This window comes from Dendrobium catenatum, unplaced genomic scaffold, assembly GCF_001605985.2.
Source record: "Dendrobium catenatum unplaced genomic scaffold, ASM160598v2 fragScaff_scaffold_781, whole genome shotgun sequence".
In the NCBI taxonomy this organism is placed as follows: Eukaryota; Viridiplantae; Streptophyta; class Magnoliopsida; order Asparagales; family Orchidaceae; genus Dendrobium; species Dendrobium catenatum.
Genome location: NW_021319243.1, coordinates 151650 through 169629, shown reverse-complemented (window position 1 = coordinate 169629; position 17980 = coordinate 151650). Strand labels below are relative to the sequence as shown.

The 17980-nt window shown below is 31.6% G+C and overlaps 1 protein-coding gene across 1 annotated transcript; it reads right to left on the bottom strand.

Moving 5' to 3' along the window:
• Positions 1–6685: 6685 nt before the first annotated feature.
• Positions 6686–16437, bottom strand: LOC110104619 (DNA topoisomerase 1-like). Its single transcript, XM_028696603.1, has 4 exons — positions 15805–16437; positions 15419–15682; positions 7736–8423; positions 6686–7641 (listed from the first exon to the last, which is right to left on the bottom strand). Exons 2-4 carry the CDS (start codon positions 15494–15496, stop codon positions 7307–7309), a joined length of 1101 nt encoding a protein of 366 aa, XP_028552436.1. The 5' UTR covers positions 15497–15682; positions 15805–16437; the 3' UTR covers positions 6686–7306.
• Positions 16438–17980: the final 1543 nt, after the last annotated feature.

Here is a 17980-nt window from a genome sequence, read left to right as displayed (position 1 = left end):
GATGCAATACCTTCTTTAATTAAAATCAAATTTGTATAAGTTTTTAATTGCAGATTCAAATCATGGAATGATTTATATTTAATTATTTATGTAATTTATCACCTACATGTTAAAAACTGCTGAAACAAGAAACATTTATGTTTAATAAATTTTAATTAAATGATTTGAATAATAAATTTATTAATTATTTTCATGAAGCTTTATATAAAAAGATTTTGTACTTGTCACATATTTTAAATTAAAAAATAAATATTAGATGCTCTTACTATTCAATTTGTAGAAGTTATATAAATAAGATGGATAAGGAGATTATTGAAGAAAACAAAACCTTTAGTTGAACATCAACATATAATATGAAGAATCATGGATATTCATACAACAAGAAATATAAGAAAGAGATCAGTAAGAGGAAAATGAGTAAGTAGAAGATAAAGGTTTTTACATTTTGGGAGAAATTATTACATGCGATAACCAGGAGCCGTCCGGAGGCGGATCAGGACTCGCCATATCACCATTTTTTATGTTTACTGATTCTATATACCGTTGTGTACCTGGTGGCATGACACATTCTGATTCTCCTCCGAACAGTCTGGTAACCACACATAATAGTTTTTCTCATTTGGGATAATTTTCTTGCTACATTCTAAAGACCAAGCAAAATCCTTCTTTGATTCTAGAGATAGAAGATGAAGAGACAAAATAAAGACAAAATAAATAAGAGATAAATCAAAAACCCCATTTTTGATTTATGAAGAACTTTCCGGTGCTTTTGATGAATTAGTATTAGCTTTGTAAAAGTTGAAAGATAAGCATTATTCAAATCAAAAGAAGTATAGAAGTTTGAAGAGAGTGAATTTCTCAAGCATAACATGGTAGATTTAAATGGAAATTAATTTCTTGTTCATTTATTGAATTAGAGAATAAAAATATTATGAAGGGGATTAATGACCAAATTTCTCAAAGTTTATATGCAATTAATGAAATCACATGCTTAGAAAATTAAATTCCTGTCTTAAAACTTAATATGAATGACTCATTACTCAATAGCACTATTAGTTTATATTTTAAATGAGAATTTTAAAAAAAAGAAGAGAAATTTTTAATCTTAGAGCCAAAAGTAAGATTTTGATGCACATTTAAATTAAAGTTTAGAATATATGGTATGATATATATAAAATTATTTGAAATATTTATAATCTCTTCCTAATATTAATTTATGGTAGTTAGATTAATTTAGGCTTCGTTACTGTTATTTAAAGCAACTTTATAGTACAAGAATCTACTTCTTAAAGCTAATTTCTAGTACCAAAAAAAAAAAAAAGAAAAAAAAAGCTGATTTAGAGTACAAAAATTAAAATTTTAAAATAGAAAGATGTTTTAAGAAGCAACAAGAAAGTTGTCTCAAACAAAGCCTTAATCTTTAAATAATTAAAATTTTGTAAATATGTGAATTTCTATTTCTATAAATTATGACTAAAATTAAATTTGATAAATACTATGTAATCTATATTTTTGATAATTTTTTTTTTTTAATTTTACCATCCTTTTAGTGTTTCAATTGAGTCGTTTGACGTCCAAGATTTTATCGCACTTCATATCTATGCCTGCAAGTATCGATTGCCACATTTTTGCGACAATCCTTTAGCAATCGGCTTTGGACCTTTGAATTTGTCACAAATAGGTGTTTGTGAACATTTTGTAACAGAGGCCGTAGTTGTTGAAAAAATCATTTTTCTTGTAATAATTGCAGGCCAAAATAACATTTTATTCTGTCTTATCATGATTTAGAGTAAAATTAGAAATTCAATTAATTTCATGATAAATAAATTTTAGATTTTAGTAGCACACCTAAAATATAATATAGTTTAGTTCAATTTTGAAGACATATTAGCATTACCAAGTATGTGCAACTTGGTTTGATCCAAAAAACATTCCCTAATTTCTTATGATTATATTAGTATAAACACCTTAATAAACTTGACTTTGTACTTTTCTTCATGGTTAGCTTTTGATCATAATATAATCAGCTTTAACTATTTTTTTTATTTCAAGATTAGCCCATACTTTTATAGTGATATACATGTTTAATTAACAAAGTATTATGACCATACATTTGCATGATTACGTTTAATTACATGTTCATTAGGATCCCTTCAGAAGTTGCTTATCTAAAATTTATTTTTAAATTTTAGTTTTTAAAAATAGCTATGAAGAATGGTTTTGACAAAAAAATTCATATCTAATTAATATAAATCTATGAAAGTTTGATTTAAGAAAATAAAACTATTATGTTTTTACTTCGTATTAGCAGTAATGAAGTCTCCATATTTCAAGCCTATATGTGTGTGGAGTGATTCAAGGTGATGAAGACAAATGGAGCAATACTTAAGCTTCTTTCCACCTTGAACATTTGATAAGTTATATTCGTTATGAACTTACTCCCTAAGTTTTATCCGATCAATTTTCGTTGTCTAAGTTTCATGAATTCGCTCAATAAATATTAGCTGATTAGTCATACTATATATAATAGAATAAATTCGAGCTGGTTCGAGCGCGACTCGATAACGAGCTCACGAGCCGAGCTTATCGAGCCACGAGCTCGAGCTCGTTTATTAAGCGATCTTGAGTTCGAGCTGGTTGAGGCTCAGCTCATGAGCTTATGAGCCAGCTCGAAATTATTTAATTAATTAAATTAATTATCAAACATTTTTATTTAAAAAAAATCGGTTTCGTCTCTCCATTAATTATATAGTAGCCTATATGATAGATTCTCAAAAAATAAGTAAAATATTTCTCTTTGGCTCATATGACAGCCTATATGGCTTATATGATAGCTTATATGACAGGTACTATTTTTTGCTAGTTAGTTATGATATTTTCATTAATGCAAGTTGTCTAATTTTGAAATAAGGAACGGACACAGGCGCCAAAATGAGAAAGTGGGTGGTAAAATGGGACAAATGTGAAATTTGGTACGAAATTGAGCAGCTTGTGAGCCGGTTCGAACTCGTTTATAGTAGGATGAGCTCGTCTTTTGTGCTCGACTCGAGCTCGAGCTTGCTTTCCGACTAACGACTCAAACTCGACAGTGCTAAATTGGACTCGACTCGACTCGTTTACACCCCTACTTATAATCAACACATACTTAACAACCCCAACTTCCTTTTAACCAATAAGTTTTAACCCTAGCTTCATCTCATTAGCCCTAGCCACTCCTCATCAAAGCTAGATTCTATTGGTTAATAGGAAGCTAATAAAAAGATCAATTCAAGAAATATTTGATGAGTTGAGAGACATATTTAATCACCTTAAAAAAAGGAATAAAATGAATGCATATTAAAAATTCAAAGGATCATTTTGATTTTTTACTTATAATTTAGTTATTTTATAAAATAATTCTCTCTCTCTCTCCTAAGAAGGTTGACTCCCCCTCTTATTATAATTAGTTTTAATCAGCTAGTTTGCAACTCTCTCTCATAATTCTCTATTAAAAAGTGCAATTAAAGGAAAAAAAGAAAGAGAAAGAGGCAAAATACAAGTAGAAGAGGAAAAAAGAGAGAAATCACAAGAAATGAAGGAAGCTATCATCAAAATAAAATTATAAATTGTAGTTATAATCAATCTATATCTATTTCATAAACTTCTTCCTTCTCTTCTCTTAATCACCATATGTTTTCTCTGATTATCAAAAGATTCCTAAACCCTAAACTTAATAGAAGCGGTAAAAAATATCCATATAATTACAAGAGATTTTTAGGTTGGAATCACTTTGAAGTAATAGAAGTTACTAGGTCCCCGATCTCTCTGAGGTGTGTTATGGCATCGCCCTAGCCACCTTGTGCCATCGCGCCTGGAGCTGCTTCCTCCGTCGTTCGCGTGCCAAGGGAAGTCTTCTTCCCTTTCTCTTCTTCTTGCTGTTTTTCCTCTGCCGGCATGGCGGTTAACCGGCATGCCGATTCTGGTTTTTTGGTTGGATCTGCTAAGTCTCGTTCGTTCATGGAAGCTTTATCTGGATCTTCTTTTACTGGTAGATTTTCAGATCTCAAATGTGCTTTGTTTCATGGTGTTCCTGCTTTGTTGGTTTTGAAGGATGAATTTTTCGCCCTAGCCGAATCGATTCAATTTTCTTTAGTTGTTTTTTCCCCTCTCGTCGTCCTAGTCTCACTTCGATAAGAAATTTTTTCTTCAATCTTAAGTTGAATGATGATTTCTCTGTTACTTTGTTGGATCAATCTCATGTGCTCATTAAGTTGGAGAATGATCTTAACTATTGTAGGGTTTTTTTTTTCCATAAATCTTTTCTAGTGCATGTATAATTGTTTCATGAATGTGACCAAATGGTCCCCTTCTAATGATATTGGTGTCGATTCTTCCATTGCTCCGATCTGGATTTCTTTTCCTAACTTGCGACCTCATTTCTTTTCCCCTCGTATTCTGTATGATTTGGGGCTTCATTTTGGTAGACCACTAAATGTATATAATGCGACTGCTTTGGGGTGTGGCCCGAGTTCTAGTAGAGATCGATATTACCCAAAAATACTCGGATAAAATTTGGCTCGATCTTGAGAAATTAAGGTACTTTCAAAAAGTTGTCATGGAGGATTTTCCTCCTTTCTGTGCCACAAAACCAAACGTCTAAGACATTCTATTGTTGCTTGACGGCCTTCATTTAATAATGACCTTGTTAATGCTCCTTCTAATCCTAAACCTATTTTTAGGGTTAATGAGGAAATTGGCCTTCCTTTTGGGTGGTGGGGTTTTGGTTGATAGTGTTCCTACTCATCCTGTCTCTAATGCGGCTGGCCCGTCTCTTGTTGAATTGTTGCTTCTAAATCAATGTGATACTAATGTGGGTGATGCGGATGTTTCTCTTTATTCCCTGCCTTTTATTTCTAATGGTGTATAAATTATTTTTGCTTAATTTCTAATCCTATTACATGTATTGTGGTGGGTCCTGGAGCGTTTATTTCTAGTTTGGTTGGTACGGATTTGGTTTCCAATCCTTATAGCCCCAATCGTCTCCCCAACAGCTCCAATTTCTGCTATTGTGGCTTGTTCTATTAGAACTCCACTCATTAATGTTGTTAGTGGAAAGGCGGTTTGTGGAGGCTTTGACGGTGATGTTAATCCTGTTGTGATTCTTATCCATATGTTCCTAAATGATAATAATTGTTGTATTAATCTTATAGCTAGTCCTACTTGTACTGATGTTATGGAGATGTCAGGTGATAATTTTGTCTCTTTAGTTGATGGGGGTCGTGAAACCTTGGCTGAGATGGATGATGTCGGAGTAATGGTACCTCTGGTTGATGTGTTTATATATGTTATCTCGAATGTTGATATGTTAACCCATCTTGCTAGAAATAATATTGTGAGGCAATGTGATTGGTTATATGATGACATGTCGTCTGCAGTAGGGGAGGAAATTATTGAGAGCGATTTGGATGCTTAAGACAACTTTGATTTAAGTCTTCTTCAAGTTGCAGATGTTGGCTTGCTTAATAATAATGTCAAGCATATAAAACAAAAATCTAAAAAGAAATGACTTTCCTTTTTGAAAGTTTTGTGGCTGTGGTGATTTGATTTATTTCAATTTTGGTTGCTTTGCTGTGAGAGAAATGGAACAGGACTATGATTTAGCAATTTTACTGCATGTGCCTTGAATGGCTAGGGCTTGGTTAGCAACCTTGGTGGCTTGTTGTAATGGTTTGGTTTTATGTTGACTTGGAATCTTGGTTGTTTCCCTATTTTCTCCTTGGATGGGCCGAGTCCTATTGGTTCTGAGTTGATTATTCTTTCATTCAGATTACTATTGGCCTGTTGCTTTTTATTTTTCTCTTATTGTAATTCTCTATATGTGACCTTTTTGTGATCATGTGATGTATCCTTTTCATTTAAAAAAAATCCATATAGTTACAAAAAAAATTCCATATAATTACATAATAAATAAATAAATAAAATATCCATATAATTACTCTGTCCAATTACATTTAAGCCATCTCCCATTTAATCCAAATTAAAGATGGTATGTCATTAACCAATTAATTCTAGTATATAACTATGCTACTATAATCAATTGAAATTTAAGTTTTCATTTGAGATAACTTTATTATTGCTTTCTAAAACGACTTTCTAATATAAATATTTCTTAAAATAGAAATTTTTATTTAAAAAAACTACTTAAAAAAAAGTAGTTAAAAAATCATTACAAACAAAACCCAAGTTTTTACTCAATTTTTGGTCTAATTGAAATTGACAAGCCATACTTTTAACATTAATAGATTATATAATCATTTCTTACTAATTTTATAACACATTCAACTAAATTATTTATAATTTATTGGAGACAATTTTCTTACTGCCTTCTATAACAGCTTTTTATCACAAATTCTTAAAAAAAAAAATAATAGCAAAAAACTATCCTAAACGAAATCTTATTTAATATGATATCATACCTTAATTAAATTAGATATTACAATTTCTACATACATTAACATATAATTAAATAAAATAATTTTTAAAAATTATTATAAAAAATAACTTTCTAATACAAATTTTTTTTAGAAGCAAGAAAAAAATAACATCCAAACAGATATTATAGCTGTAAAAATAACAAATAAACTTACAGGAGCTGCTCTGCTCTGCTGCCATGGAGCAGCTTGGATCAACAAGTTGATGCAGATCATGATTTAAATGAATAACAATAGCCTATTTCATCTCTTTTCTATTGTACATTTTCTTCTACTAAAAAGATTTACAAATCAAAATCAAAATTGTGATGTAATTGGTAAGTCACTCCAGGATTTCCATGGTCTGTTCTTTCAATGCAGTATCAGTATTGCCAAGAGAATGCTAGCATATGTGACACAAACTTCCTTTATAAAACCCTAATACACATAACTGAAAGAATAGAAACAAGTGAAGGCAGGAGCACCAAAGAAAACAGAAATCCCCAGTCTCTAGACATCAGGAAGAAGCATCAGAACAAAGCCCTATATGGGGTCCTGGTTGGGTACCCATGCTTTACTCGAACTGGCTTCGCCCGCCCACCCACGCCCATCAATGATGACTTTCGGGATGCCGTACCCACCTATATCCACCCACTTTTTATGCTTTTTGAACGCAGTCTACCACGGACTGATGGCCTTGAGGCTTGTTGCCCTTTGCTCTGATTGCAAACTTTCAAGCCACATCAGAATTTACCGTAGTCGCAGCGTGGTTAAGTGCTGCACACTACATAGTGAGGATAGCGGTAATATAAGATATCGATGGGTGTGGATATGGGTACCCAATGCAGGGCTCTGCATCAGAATGGAACTACATATGGAAGAGCTAATACATCAGCCGAATCAATCCGCATTGCCTCGGCAAATACCTGAGGTATTTTCTCAGCCTTGAGCTCTGTTTTAGACTTCTGCAGAGAATCATGGAGGTTGAAAAGCCATTCCTGGTCATCAAGCTTGGGCAATTCCACCATTTTCGGAACGGCGTAGATCTGGCTTAGATACTTGGAAATTGCGTTGCCATTTATCAATCTTTCCTTGTTTTCTAATAATCGATCTGGTCTCAAGGAAATGCTAGATGGAGCCGTGAGATGTAGTTCCCATAGCCTTGGTATCTTTCCAGGCCGTTCATCATTTTCTGTGAATTACAGGAGATAAAACCAGTCACTGCATATAGAGAAGAACCACGTTGCTCAGACAGATTTGTTAGACGTAGAGGAAAACTTACTAACCTTTTATATAGCCATTGGTGTCGAGGTTCTTTCTTTTTTTCATAGTTCCATCCACACATTCAGTACCAATTGCATTGTCTTTATGAGGGGCTAACGGCTTGCAATTTAGAGTATCTACTTGATCCTTCTTTCCATAGTTTCTGAACTTATTAGCCACTATAGCTTCAGCATTCTCCACTATATTCTCCTCTGTGCGAATATACTCGGCTTCTTTTTGAAGAGAAATGGCAAAATTTTCAATGGGCGGGTCACTTCTATCGTTTCTTCTTTGCACTGAACCAACCTGAACAGAAAACGCCTGGCTAGCCGCAACTCTTTCGTTTCCCAGTGACGCATTGGCAGTGCCCGCCGCCCCTTTGAACTTTCTTTGAATCGAATTTGCGAAGCTCCCAACCATTGGATTTTCTGCCCCATCATATTTAGTCCTCTTGCCCAACTCTTCTTCAGTCTTCTGCAAGCTTTCTTTGATATGTAACTCATTGTGACCCTGGGATAGACCTTCAGCTTTTCGGTCTTGTGATGTCCTGCATATGTCCCTATCCTTTTCGTTTTTCCTGTCTTTATGCTTTTGATCCTTATTTTCCTTGTGTTTATCTTTGATTCGATCTGTTTTGTTCCTTTTCTCTTTGTGTCCTCTCTTCTCTTTGTCTCTCTTTTCTTTTTTATGCTTCTTCTCTACGTGTTTTTCCTGAAAGAAAAAAAAAAGGGGAAATTTTAAAAAACAAACTCAGATCACAGAACATTTAGATAATCTCAACAAGTATTCAAAATGATACTTAAAGATGTAATCAAATTTTTAACTTGCTACAACACATCAGCACTTTAAGACGCGGGACACAAAAAATTAAATGCATATAGAAAATAAAATAGATGTAAAGCATTCCTCTTTCACAATTCACAGGCAGAGCAAAGTGGTTCAAGAGTGAAGGGTACATTATTTGGCATGAGGGCTTATAACAAAAAAAGAGTATCTAACAAAAAAGAATCACTGAATATACCAACCTCAACAATAAATGGATTCATGAGTATCCTTGATGATAAAATAACATGCTCTGCAAAATATTTAGTTTCATACAAGCTGCTCCAAACTACTAAGGAGATCTATCCTTATATGCTGCAAAAGAACTAATAAAAAATTTTAAAGGTCAAAAGACAGTTTTAACATAATTTCTGGCAAGTATTGCATAAAGCTTGCATTAGCATGGATATGGGTAATTCGGACTACAAAATGAAAGCCATTCTTCTGAGAAATCAGCGCATGTCCAATTTTTAAGATCTCCCAGAAAAGAATTGATAGATAAACATCAGAATGACAAAATTTAAAGCTGTAGAACTAAAAAAGAAAAGAAATTAAGAAAGCAAAAATTAAAAAAAGGTTCTCATCTTCCGCACAATTCAAATTCTTTAAAAGTGTAAGGGGGAAAACCTCCATTGCACCAAGGACTAGACACAAACAACAAATTATAGTCAAAAGACTGGGGATTGGGATTTAGTGTTCTCGATCACACAGGGTTTGTACAAAGGTGCAGCCAAGATACACAGCGAGTGCAACTTTGAAGAGAGATTTCATTTGGAAAAAGAATAAAAAACATATAAAAAAAAACATTCCCGTTTCATACAAAAAAATCTGAATTAATCACTCTAAATTCCAGTAACTACAATTGTTTCTGATCCAAATTAACTTTCAAAAACTATTATCAGCTTTTATCAATAATGCTTCATATACATATTAAATATAATCTAGACAAGTATAGTCAAAATTCTCAGATCAGAATTCTAGGACCAAGAACACTGCATTAGATCCAGTTATTAATACATTATTAACATCTCTAATTCTGCAACACCCAGCAGAGCAGGATCAATAAACAGCAGATGCGATATGAAGTTGCCCAATAGAAGGAAGAATTTCTAAGAGAGGGTGAGGAGCAAGATATGCAAATAATCAATGGCTCAGGTGAAGTAGAAATCCATATCACAACAACTAGAACAATGTGAAATAAAACGAATGAAGGTGATGAGACACAATGGATGGTGCAGCTGAAAGATTAAAGGTCAGTTTGGAATATCTTTCTCACTTTTTTTATTTTTAGATTATAATTATAATTTTGTTTTGTTACTATTTTCTCATTACTTTCTAAAAATTATTGTGGTAGGAAGTTACTTTTTACAACTTGAGCTGCTACTGTGTGGTAGCTTTAAAAACACAACTATTTAATTAAAAAAAAAAAATACATTTATCACTTTTAGGATATTTAGAATAATTATCATATATAACAATTCCATCATCATGTGATTTAGTCTCATCTTATATTCAAAATCTTCTTTAATCATTATAATTTTCTTCTTACTCCTTACTGTGGGCTCCGAAAATTCGGCCCCGGCCTCCGCTCGCTTTTTCTTATTCGGCGAGGGAGTTTTAACAAACTAAGTTCCGGGGTAAATTTTGGAAGGCAGATGGGTAATATTTTATTATATTCATTCTCCCAAAATTATATATATAATAGCCAGGAGATTAGTACAATCATTAATCCATACATAGTTCCTGATTGCAAAAGAATAAAATAAAAACCGAATAAAATAAAACAGAATAAAATAAAAAGGAAAATATGAGAATCTTTATCAATCTCACTCCAACTGGTCCTGACATGAAATCAATAAAATTTATTAAATGAGCTAAAAAGTCCAGCAGTAACTCAAATTCATTAAAACTTTCAAAATAAGGCATAAAGAATTAATATGCATGCTCAGTTCAGCCAATGTAATCAATTACATTCAATATCATTCGTCAATGATCTGTTATTATTCGTAAAGCTCAAAATGATCAATAACAAAAGCAAGAAATCATTTTAAAAAATTGATAGTCGATACGAGAATTAGTAAATCCATAAAGCAATCGTACTAAGTGCATTCATAAATCAATAAATGAACCATAACCTACATGCATCAATATCATCGATTTTATTTCTTTTATCAATTATCAATCATATGTATCATATATAATATATATACCCATTATGATTAATCTATCAATGATATCCATGCCCATTACAGTTCTATCTATCAATACTATCAATACATACATGATTCATTATATGAGTCAACAAGGCAGGACATCCAACTTTAATATGATATTTTTATCATCTTTTAACCCCAACTGCTTCCCAATTAATCATCAGTCATATCCATCATAATTATCATTTATCGGCAAATCAATTATCATTATATGTGATTTTCATTAAATCAATAAAGAGTCGTCACTCTTTGCCCGTCGACAAAATCAATCATTAGTTACATGCTAGAACCGAAATAACACCATAAATTATCTTTAAAGAAAAATTCATAGACCCACCTTTCTGTATAGAGTATTATATTTTAAGAGTCAACCCATATTAATTTATAGTGTTAACAAACAGCCTTTCTCGCTTTTATAAAATGTATTTTAATATATGAAATGTAATGTGAAATGCTCAACTTTATAAAATACAGAAAAATCTATATAACATTTTATAGTTTCAGAAAATCATAGCTTTCATTTTACCGAGTGAAATTTAATAATATTACAGTCAAAATATTCATAAAATCTGTATCTATCGTATACAAAAAGTTACATGATAAAAATATAATAAATAAGGAGAAGATGTATTTTTATCAATTTATGAGAGAATAAATCCTTCAAACTCAAAATAATTGAAAACTAAAATTAGATTTCAGTTTCTTACTACGATTAGAAGAAATCAAAATCTTCGAAAATAATCAACGGATGAAAATGCCCCGAATGCCTTTCTCTCTCCTCCCTATCTTTCTTTCCTCTCATTGCATGGCAAGCCTAAGCAAATAAGGCGAGGGGAGAGGTGACAAGGATATCTATAATAAAATATATTAACAAGGATAGTTAGTGGCCTAACACTGCAGCACTCCGAGCTAGCGTCACAGTGTTGCATGTGGAATTAGAATTACTGTAAAAATAGATACTTAAATGTTGCAGCAATAGCTTTTTGGCGCCGTTGTGCTCTCAACCCTAGTGCTGCAACACTTACAAGCACAGCGCCATTGCGCTTCAGTTCAGATAGAAATTCATTTTTTTTCCATTTTGAAATATTTTCATATCTTCGAGTTGCTACACAAGGTGCCTATTTTTTTACTTTTAATTTTGTTATTGAGCATAATAAAAACTAACTTGTTCATCATCCTACAGCCAATCAGCTTCTCGTCTTTGTTATACACTATTTGAATGTATACCAATTATGTCGCATGTGAATGTTAAACAAGTAAAATTGATAATTTTGACAACAAAATCTTTAAATTCAAGCACGTCATCTTCAATATCCATACATGCATTATTCCCGTATTCTGCTATCGAAGTTGGAGGAATAATTACTTGAGAGTGATTATTCACATCTTCATTCAAATTCATAACAAATTTACTCATTGGCCCCCAACTCCACTATCAGAAGGAAGAAAACAACATCCCCTCTAAGAATCATCTTGTTGAAAATCAAACTAAGTGCTATTCCCAATTATTTCCTCCATATTTTTGAACTGCTTTCTTTGAGGTTGTATGATTTTTCAAAATTTTGAAACATTTCTTTTTAACATTATCTAACACTTTTTTACATGCTTAAGATGAGTGTAAGCTAAGAGATCTTTTAGTATCTTAATGCCCTCAATAATTCTCTTATCACAAGATTTATTTTTATCACAAGATTTATATTTCAAACAAAAATAAATCTCTTTTCACACCTTCTGCTACTTCGCTTGAGTGTCATATTACCAAACTAAATCTTTTCTAGCACCACCAACCATTACAATGAACTAAAAAATAATAATAACACATAAAATTAAGAAATAAAGCTAAGAAAAATTAAAATAAAATCAAAACCCTAAAAGAAAAATTAGTTATAAAACAAAAACAATCAAAACCCCAAAAAAGAAAACATTTAAAAGAAAACTAAGAAAAATAAAAATTAAATTTAAAACATAAGTTAAAATAATCAAAAGAAATGTTAGGAAAAATAAATTAAAATATTAATAATTAAATAAAAAAAATAAAATCTAAAACCTAAAAGAAATTAGCTATAAGAAAAATTAGTAAACATAAATTAGAAAATAGTGAAAAATAAATAGGAATAAAAATATTAAAATTAAATAAAGAAAATCATTTATCTTTTTTTTAAGAAAATAAAAGAAAAAATACTTATCCTAAAACCACCACTTAGGAACACACATTCTCAAAAACTAATCCTTCGCTCTTGCATTGTCTCTCGCACGACATGTAATCACTTGCTCAACTCTAAACCCTTCAGTACTTGACTAACCAAAGAAGAATAGAAACATAAGTAACATTATAAGCAATATTTAAGTAAAATATAATATAATATAACTTTTATTTATTTATTAATTGTGGAGCCTCAAATGCTTAGAGACAAAGCCTAGAAGCGACGTCTCAACCCAAAAAGGCATAAGCTACACCTAAAGCAAAGTGCAGTAAGCCTTGAGGTATTTTGTGTGCATCTCATAGTGCGGTGCGCCTTGACCACTTTTTTAATCCATTTTCTAGCACAATGTTTGTGCACCACTTTGGTCCACCTGTGTAGCTTGACTAGCAAGTTAACCAAGCCCAAATGACACGAAAAAGCCTCCACGATCATAAGTGAACCTTACATCTCCCAAAAGATTCAATTAAAAGGGGTATCATGCTAATACCTTTACTAAGCCCAAAAAACACAACATAAGCCAAAAGTAAATGCCCTTTTAAAATCTAACAACTTGCTAAAATTACTTCATATGGTTTGCATTTTCATGTTCAGTTTTGGCATGTGACCACTATATGCAATTGATGCTCAATTCAAGCTTAATGGTGTTAAGGCATCATGATTTTTATCCTTGATAATTGGTCTTTCCCTGCTTTCATTCATTTCATTGCTACTTCCCTTTAACAAGTAAAAGGAGGTACAGGAAGTTGATTTTGTGTTCTTATTCTCCTCTTTTTCCTGCTATAGCATGCCAACATTATAGTAACCCTAACCTATCACTCTTCTTCACTTTCTTCTTGATTTTTTTATCCATAATTTGTTTTAACAAATTTTGAAATTCCAATACGAAGTGTGACTAATAGTTTTGCACTGTCATATTTGAATTGATGTAATTCATATATAAAAAAAGCAATGATACTATTCTCATTCATATCATTTTAATAAAATCATGAAGTGCTAGCTACTTAACCATGACTACCAAATATGTTATTTCTGAATTCCTTTTCTTATAGCATGCACTTCACGTGACTTTTTCAAAATTTGTATATTATTAATTTCGCCTTAGTAAAGTACACACACGCGTACTATTACTATATATATATTGGCTATAAAATAATGTAAATTGTCCAAAACAAAGTCGTACTATTAACTCTACCATCTAAAACTATCTTAAACTTGAAGACTCTAAAAGAAAAAGATAAGTGTAACATTATAAAAGGGGCAATCAAGAAACCTACATCACCTAAATATATATGGCACCCCCAAAAAACTTTTTTCTGTCAAATGCAACTCTTTCCTAAACCTCCCCACCAGACCTAAAAGAAGGTACGCAGGCATGAAAATCAGTTTTCTATGTTGCTGACGCTATCTTTTTCACAAAAAATATATGAACTTATGAAGTATCAATGTTTATTTCAAATCATTGTTTTGAATACATTAAACTGTTGATCCATGGGAAATGAGAGTAGATTAACAAGGAACTTGAACCAATGCGCTAAGACTACATAATTAAAAATCAAGACAAGTGTTGATGTTTAATTACTTATGGTATACCTAGAAAAAATATAAGAAGCTCTAACTTAATATTTAAAAAGTAACAAAAGGATAATCTTCAAAAGGAAACAAAATTGTTAAGAAATTAACCAGCTTATGTGAAGCAATGACAAACAGAATGTAATACTGGGAATGAATCACATTATTAAGTTGTCAATGACTAGTTTATTATGAATTCCAATTGCAATTTAACAAAAGAAAATGTAGCAAGACTTTACACATTATTGCAGAACACCTCTTTAGAGTTCTCACAATTCAGTATGTCATATCTCTCCAGTTTAGATCCATTATGATGATGAATTTCTTGCCAGAAGTGATGCAGCTGAAATTTATCAAACAACACCGAGAAACACAAGTAGCAAACCATATTTTTCAATTTTAAAGATTGTCATATAAGATCTCCTTATCAAAGAAAGCTAGGTATTAAAACGGTTAGCCACTAAAATGCTGAGCTATACTAGTTAAATAATTTAGGATGTGTCTATCCATTCAACAGGACCTCACAGCAGAAACAGGAAAACAACATTCTGATTGTCTGTGTGGTATCAATTAGAATTTCCTAGACGACTTGGTTGTAATACCACTTTATTTGCTAAATGAATTATGATCATGAATTTAGATCTTTAAATATCTACTAAATATAAATGATGTTTTAAATAATTTATGTAATCTGAGAAATTTTTTCTGGCTATGCCACTAAACCCCTCTCAAACATAAATGATGAAGGATTTTTACGTCATAAGTTAATATCCACCAGTTCTTTACATATCAAAATATTGAAGAGAAGCAAAGTATACCAAGACCTAAACAACAGCCAAAGTTGCAGACTACACTAAATCTGCAGAGAAAAGAAATGGAAAAATGTTAGAAGATAAACCTTTGTTGACAAATCTATGATCCCAGTCCTAGTCTTAGGTTCATATCCAGGTGGTGGAAATGGGTAGCACCGAGACATTGCACGGTGAACCTGGCTCTATTCCTGATAGTATCCAGAATAGCTGCTCAACTGAGCAAAAGAAACAGGAGAGTTGCTTCCGCCCATTTACCATGTCCTCACACTCATTTCCAGCTCAGAACATCTTGATTCCTTCCTTGGAGTTACAATCCTCAGCATATACCTCCTTCCAATGACAAAACCAGGCTGATAAATGTAAACCAGATCAATCCATGCAAAAAATCCGCTAAAGGAACCAAAAAGTCAAAGACAGCCCATTTCACCAACAAGATACCATCCCATACATAATCAAACATCTAGCTACTCACCAATCGCATGTCAAACCACCAGAAACCAGAACACACCAACAAAACAGTTTTCAACAGCAGAAGCGTCCAAATCGATGCCGAACTCTCCTGAAATCTAATGTGCAATCCTCTTCCATGTCTACAAGGAAAACCCCACAGCCAAGCACAAAACAAGGCACTAACCCAACACAAAAGACAATAACGCTGACAAAAATCGATGATCGCAACCCGATCAACTGAAAACCCTCTTCAACCAAGCCCCAAATGATCAATAGACATAGAAGAAACCCTAACTGAGAACAATTTGACGAAACCACAAAAGCTTGCGCAGTCGGAAAGGCAGGAAGATTGGCTCCAAGAGACCAAAAGTTAACGGAAACAAGTCTAAAACTTCCAATTCCAGTAAAGAAGTCTGAAGAAGAAATACTCCAAAGAAAATAGAGTGGTGAGGATTACAGTTAGAGAACAAAAAACTACTCTCCACCTCTCTCTAATCTCTACAGATCCTTTCAATCTCTATTTCCCTTCTTCTTGCAAAATTTTCAACAGATTTTGCTGTTAAAGCTCTGAAAAGAAGAAGAAACGGCTGCAACACCGCTAATCCCCTCCCTGCCTCTCTCTCTCTCTCTTTCTCTCTCTCTCTTTCTCTATCGGCTCTCTCTCATGAGAACTGGCCAGCGAGAAACGGAACCGATCACTTGGAGGGAGGCTTATTTATAGAATATTAGGGGCAGAAATGTAATTTGATTTTTTGCGTGATATGTTGTTTTTCATACTTTCTTGTAAAATATATCCATTCCAAGACAATTAAAATATTACAAACTTTTCATCTTTCAATTTTTTTTAATTAAGAAAAGTAAAGATTCTATATTTCTATGCCTCATATTATTTTAGCATCTTATTTATTATAAGAAATGTAAGCTAATAAATGTAATAAAAAATTCAATATTTATTTATATTATGAAAATATTTAAATAAAATTTTAAAACTCATTATATAAAAAATAATTTTGAATATTGAACCTCTCATTCATTTATCGTTATGAATATTTTATTATTATTTAATAAATAGATCCTTAAGAACTCGATAAAAATTTATTTATTGATAAATTAATTATTAATTTGATGACTTATTATATTTTTTGCATAAATTTATATATTTTTTAAATTTTGTCATTATTAGAGGTATAAGGATTATGAAAGTATTAAATAATTAGATAAATAGGTAGCTTTAAATTTATTTTTTTCTGAATAATAATTAAATTTCAAATAATTTAAATAATATATTATGAATTACACTAATTTTGATTAAAATTTATAAATATAATTAGATCTAATAATTAGAATATATTTCATCAATATGTTTGAATAAGATTCGGAAATTGGTGTCATTATCATGTATGATTGGAATTTAATAAGAAAATTAAAAAATAAATTTGGATTAGATAGCACTCAGCTCGATTTGGTTCATTTATAACTTTGTGTAATATAATCCTATTTAATATAAGTTGAATAAGAACATGATTCGAATTTTAAAATCGTGTTTATATATTAATTTTTTATGCATTACATTGGCAATATATTCTTATAAATAAGGGAGTGTAACTGTGTAAGAGTTTATAAGCATATTTGCTCTTTAAAATTGAAAATACAATAAAGTAAAATAGAGAAATTTTATAATTTTGGACGGCTGCAAATTGAATCTAATTTTGTAGTGGGACCTTAAAAAAAATTGTTATATTATTCTGTAGGTAATTTGTCTTCTGTCCATCTATTTTTTGATCTTTATTACAATGATTTTTAGGCAATTGCCCCCCCCCCTCCCCTCTAAAAATTTTAAAATACTATAATCTTTATACAATTTCCCCCCCCTTCCTCTGAAAAGTAAGGCTAGTTCTGCCCCTGTTAATAAGTTGGTTTAGAGCAAAATCTACCAATTAAGAGATCTTAAGTTCGAAGCTTACATATGTGTTGTGTGTGTGAGTTTACGATTTAATTCATTCAAAAGTTTCCAAAAAAAAAACTTATCTCTAAATACAAAATTAACAGTATTAGGCTTCATTTGTGACAACTTTTTAATGTTTTTTAAGCAATTTTCAAGTATCAAAAATTTTTTATACTAAAAAACAGTTTTAGAAAGAAGTAAAAAAGTTATCCCAAATGAGACCCTAATTTCTTTTACTTATTTTCAAAGTATC

What these genes read in the sequence shown, in the direction of transcription:
- LOC110104619 (XM_028696603.1), bottom strand. Translation starts at nt 15,496, where the DNA reads ATGTCTCGGTGCTACCCATTTCCACCACCTGGATATGAACCTAAGACT. An exon ending in TCATAGATTTGTCAACAAAG is followed by an intron (nt 8,424 to 15,418) that starts GTTTATCTTCTA and finishes TTTTTCTTTCAG; the next exon opens with GAAAAACACGTAGAGAAGAA. An exon ending in CACCAATGGCTATATAAAAG is followed by an intron (nt 7,642 to 7,735) that starts GTTAGTAAGTTT and finishes TGTAATTCACAG; the next exon opens with AAAATGATGAACGGCCTGGA.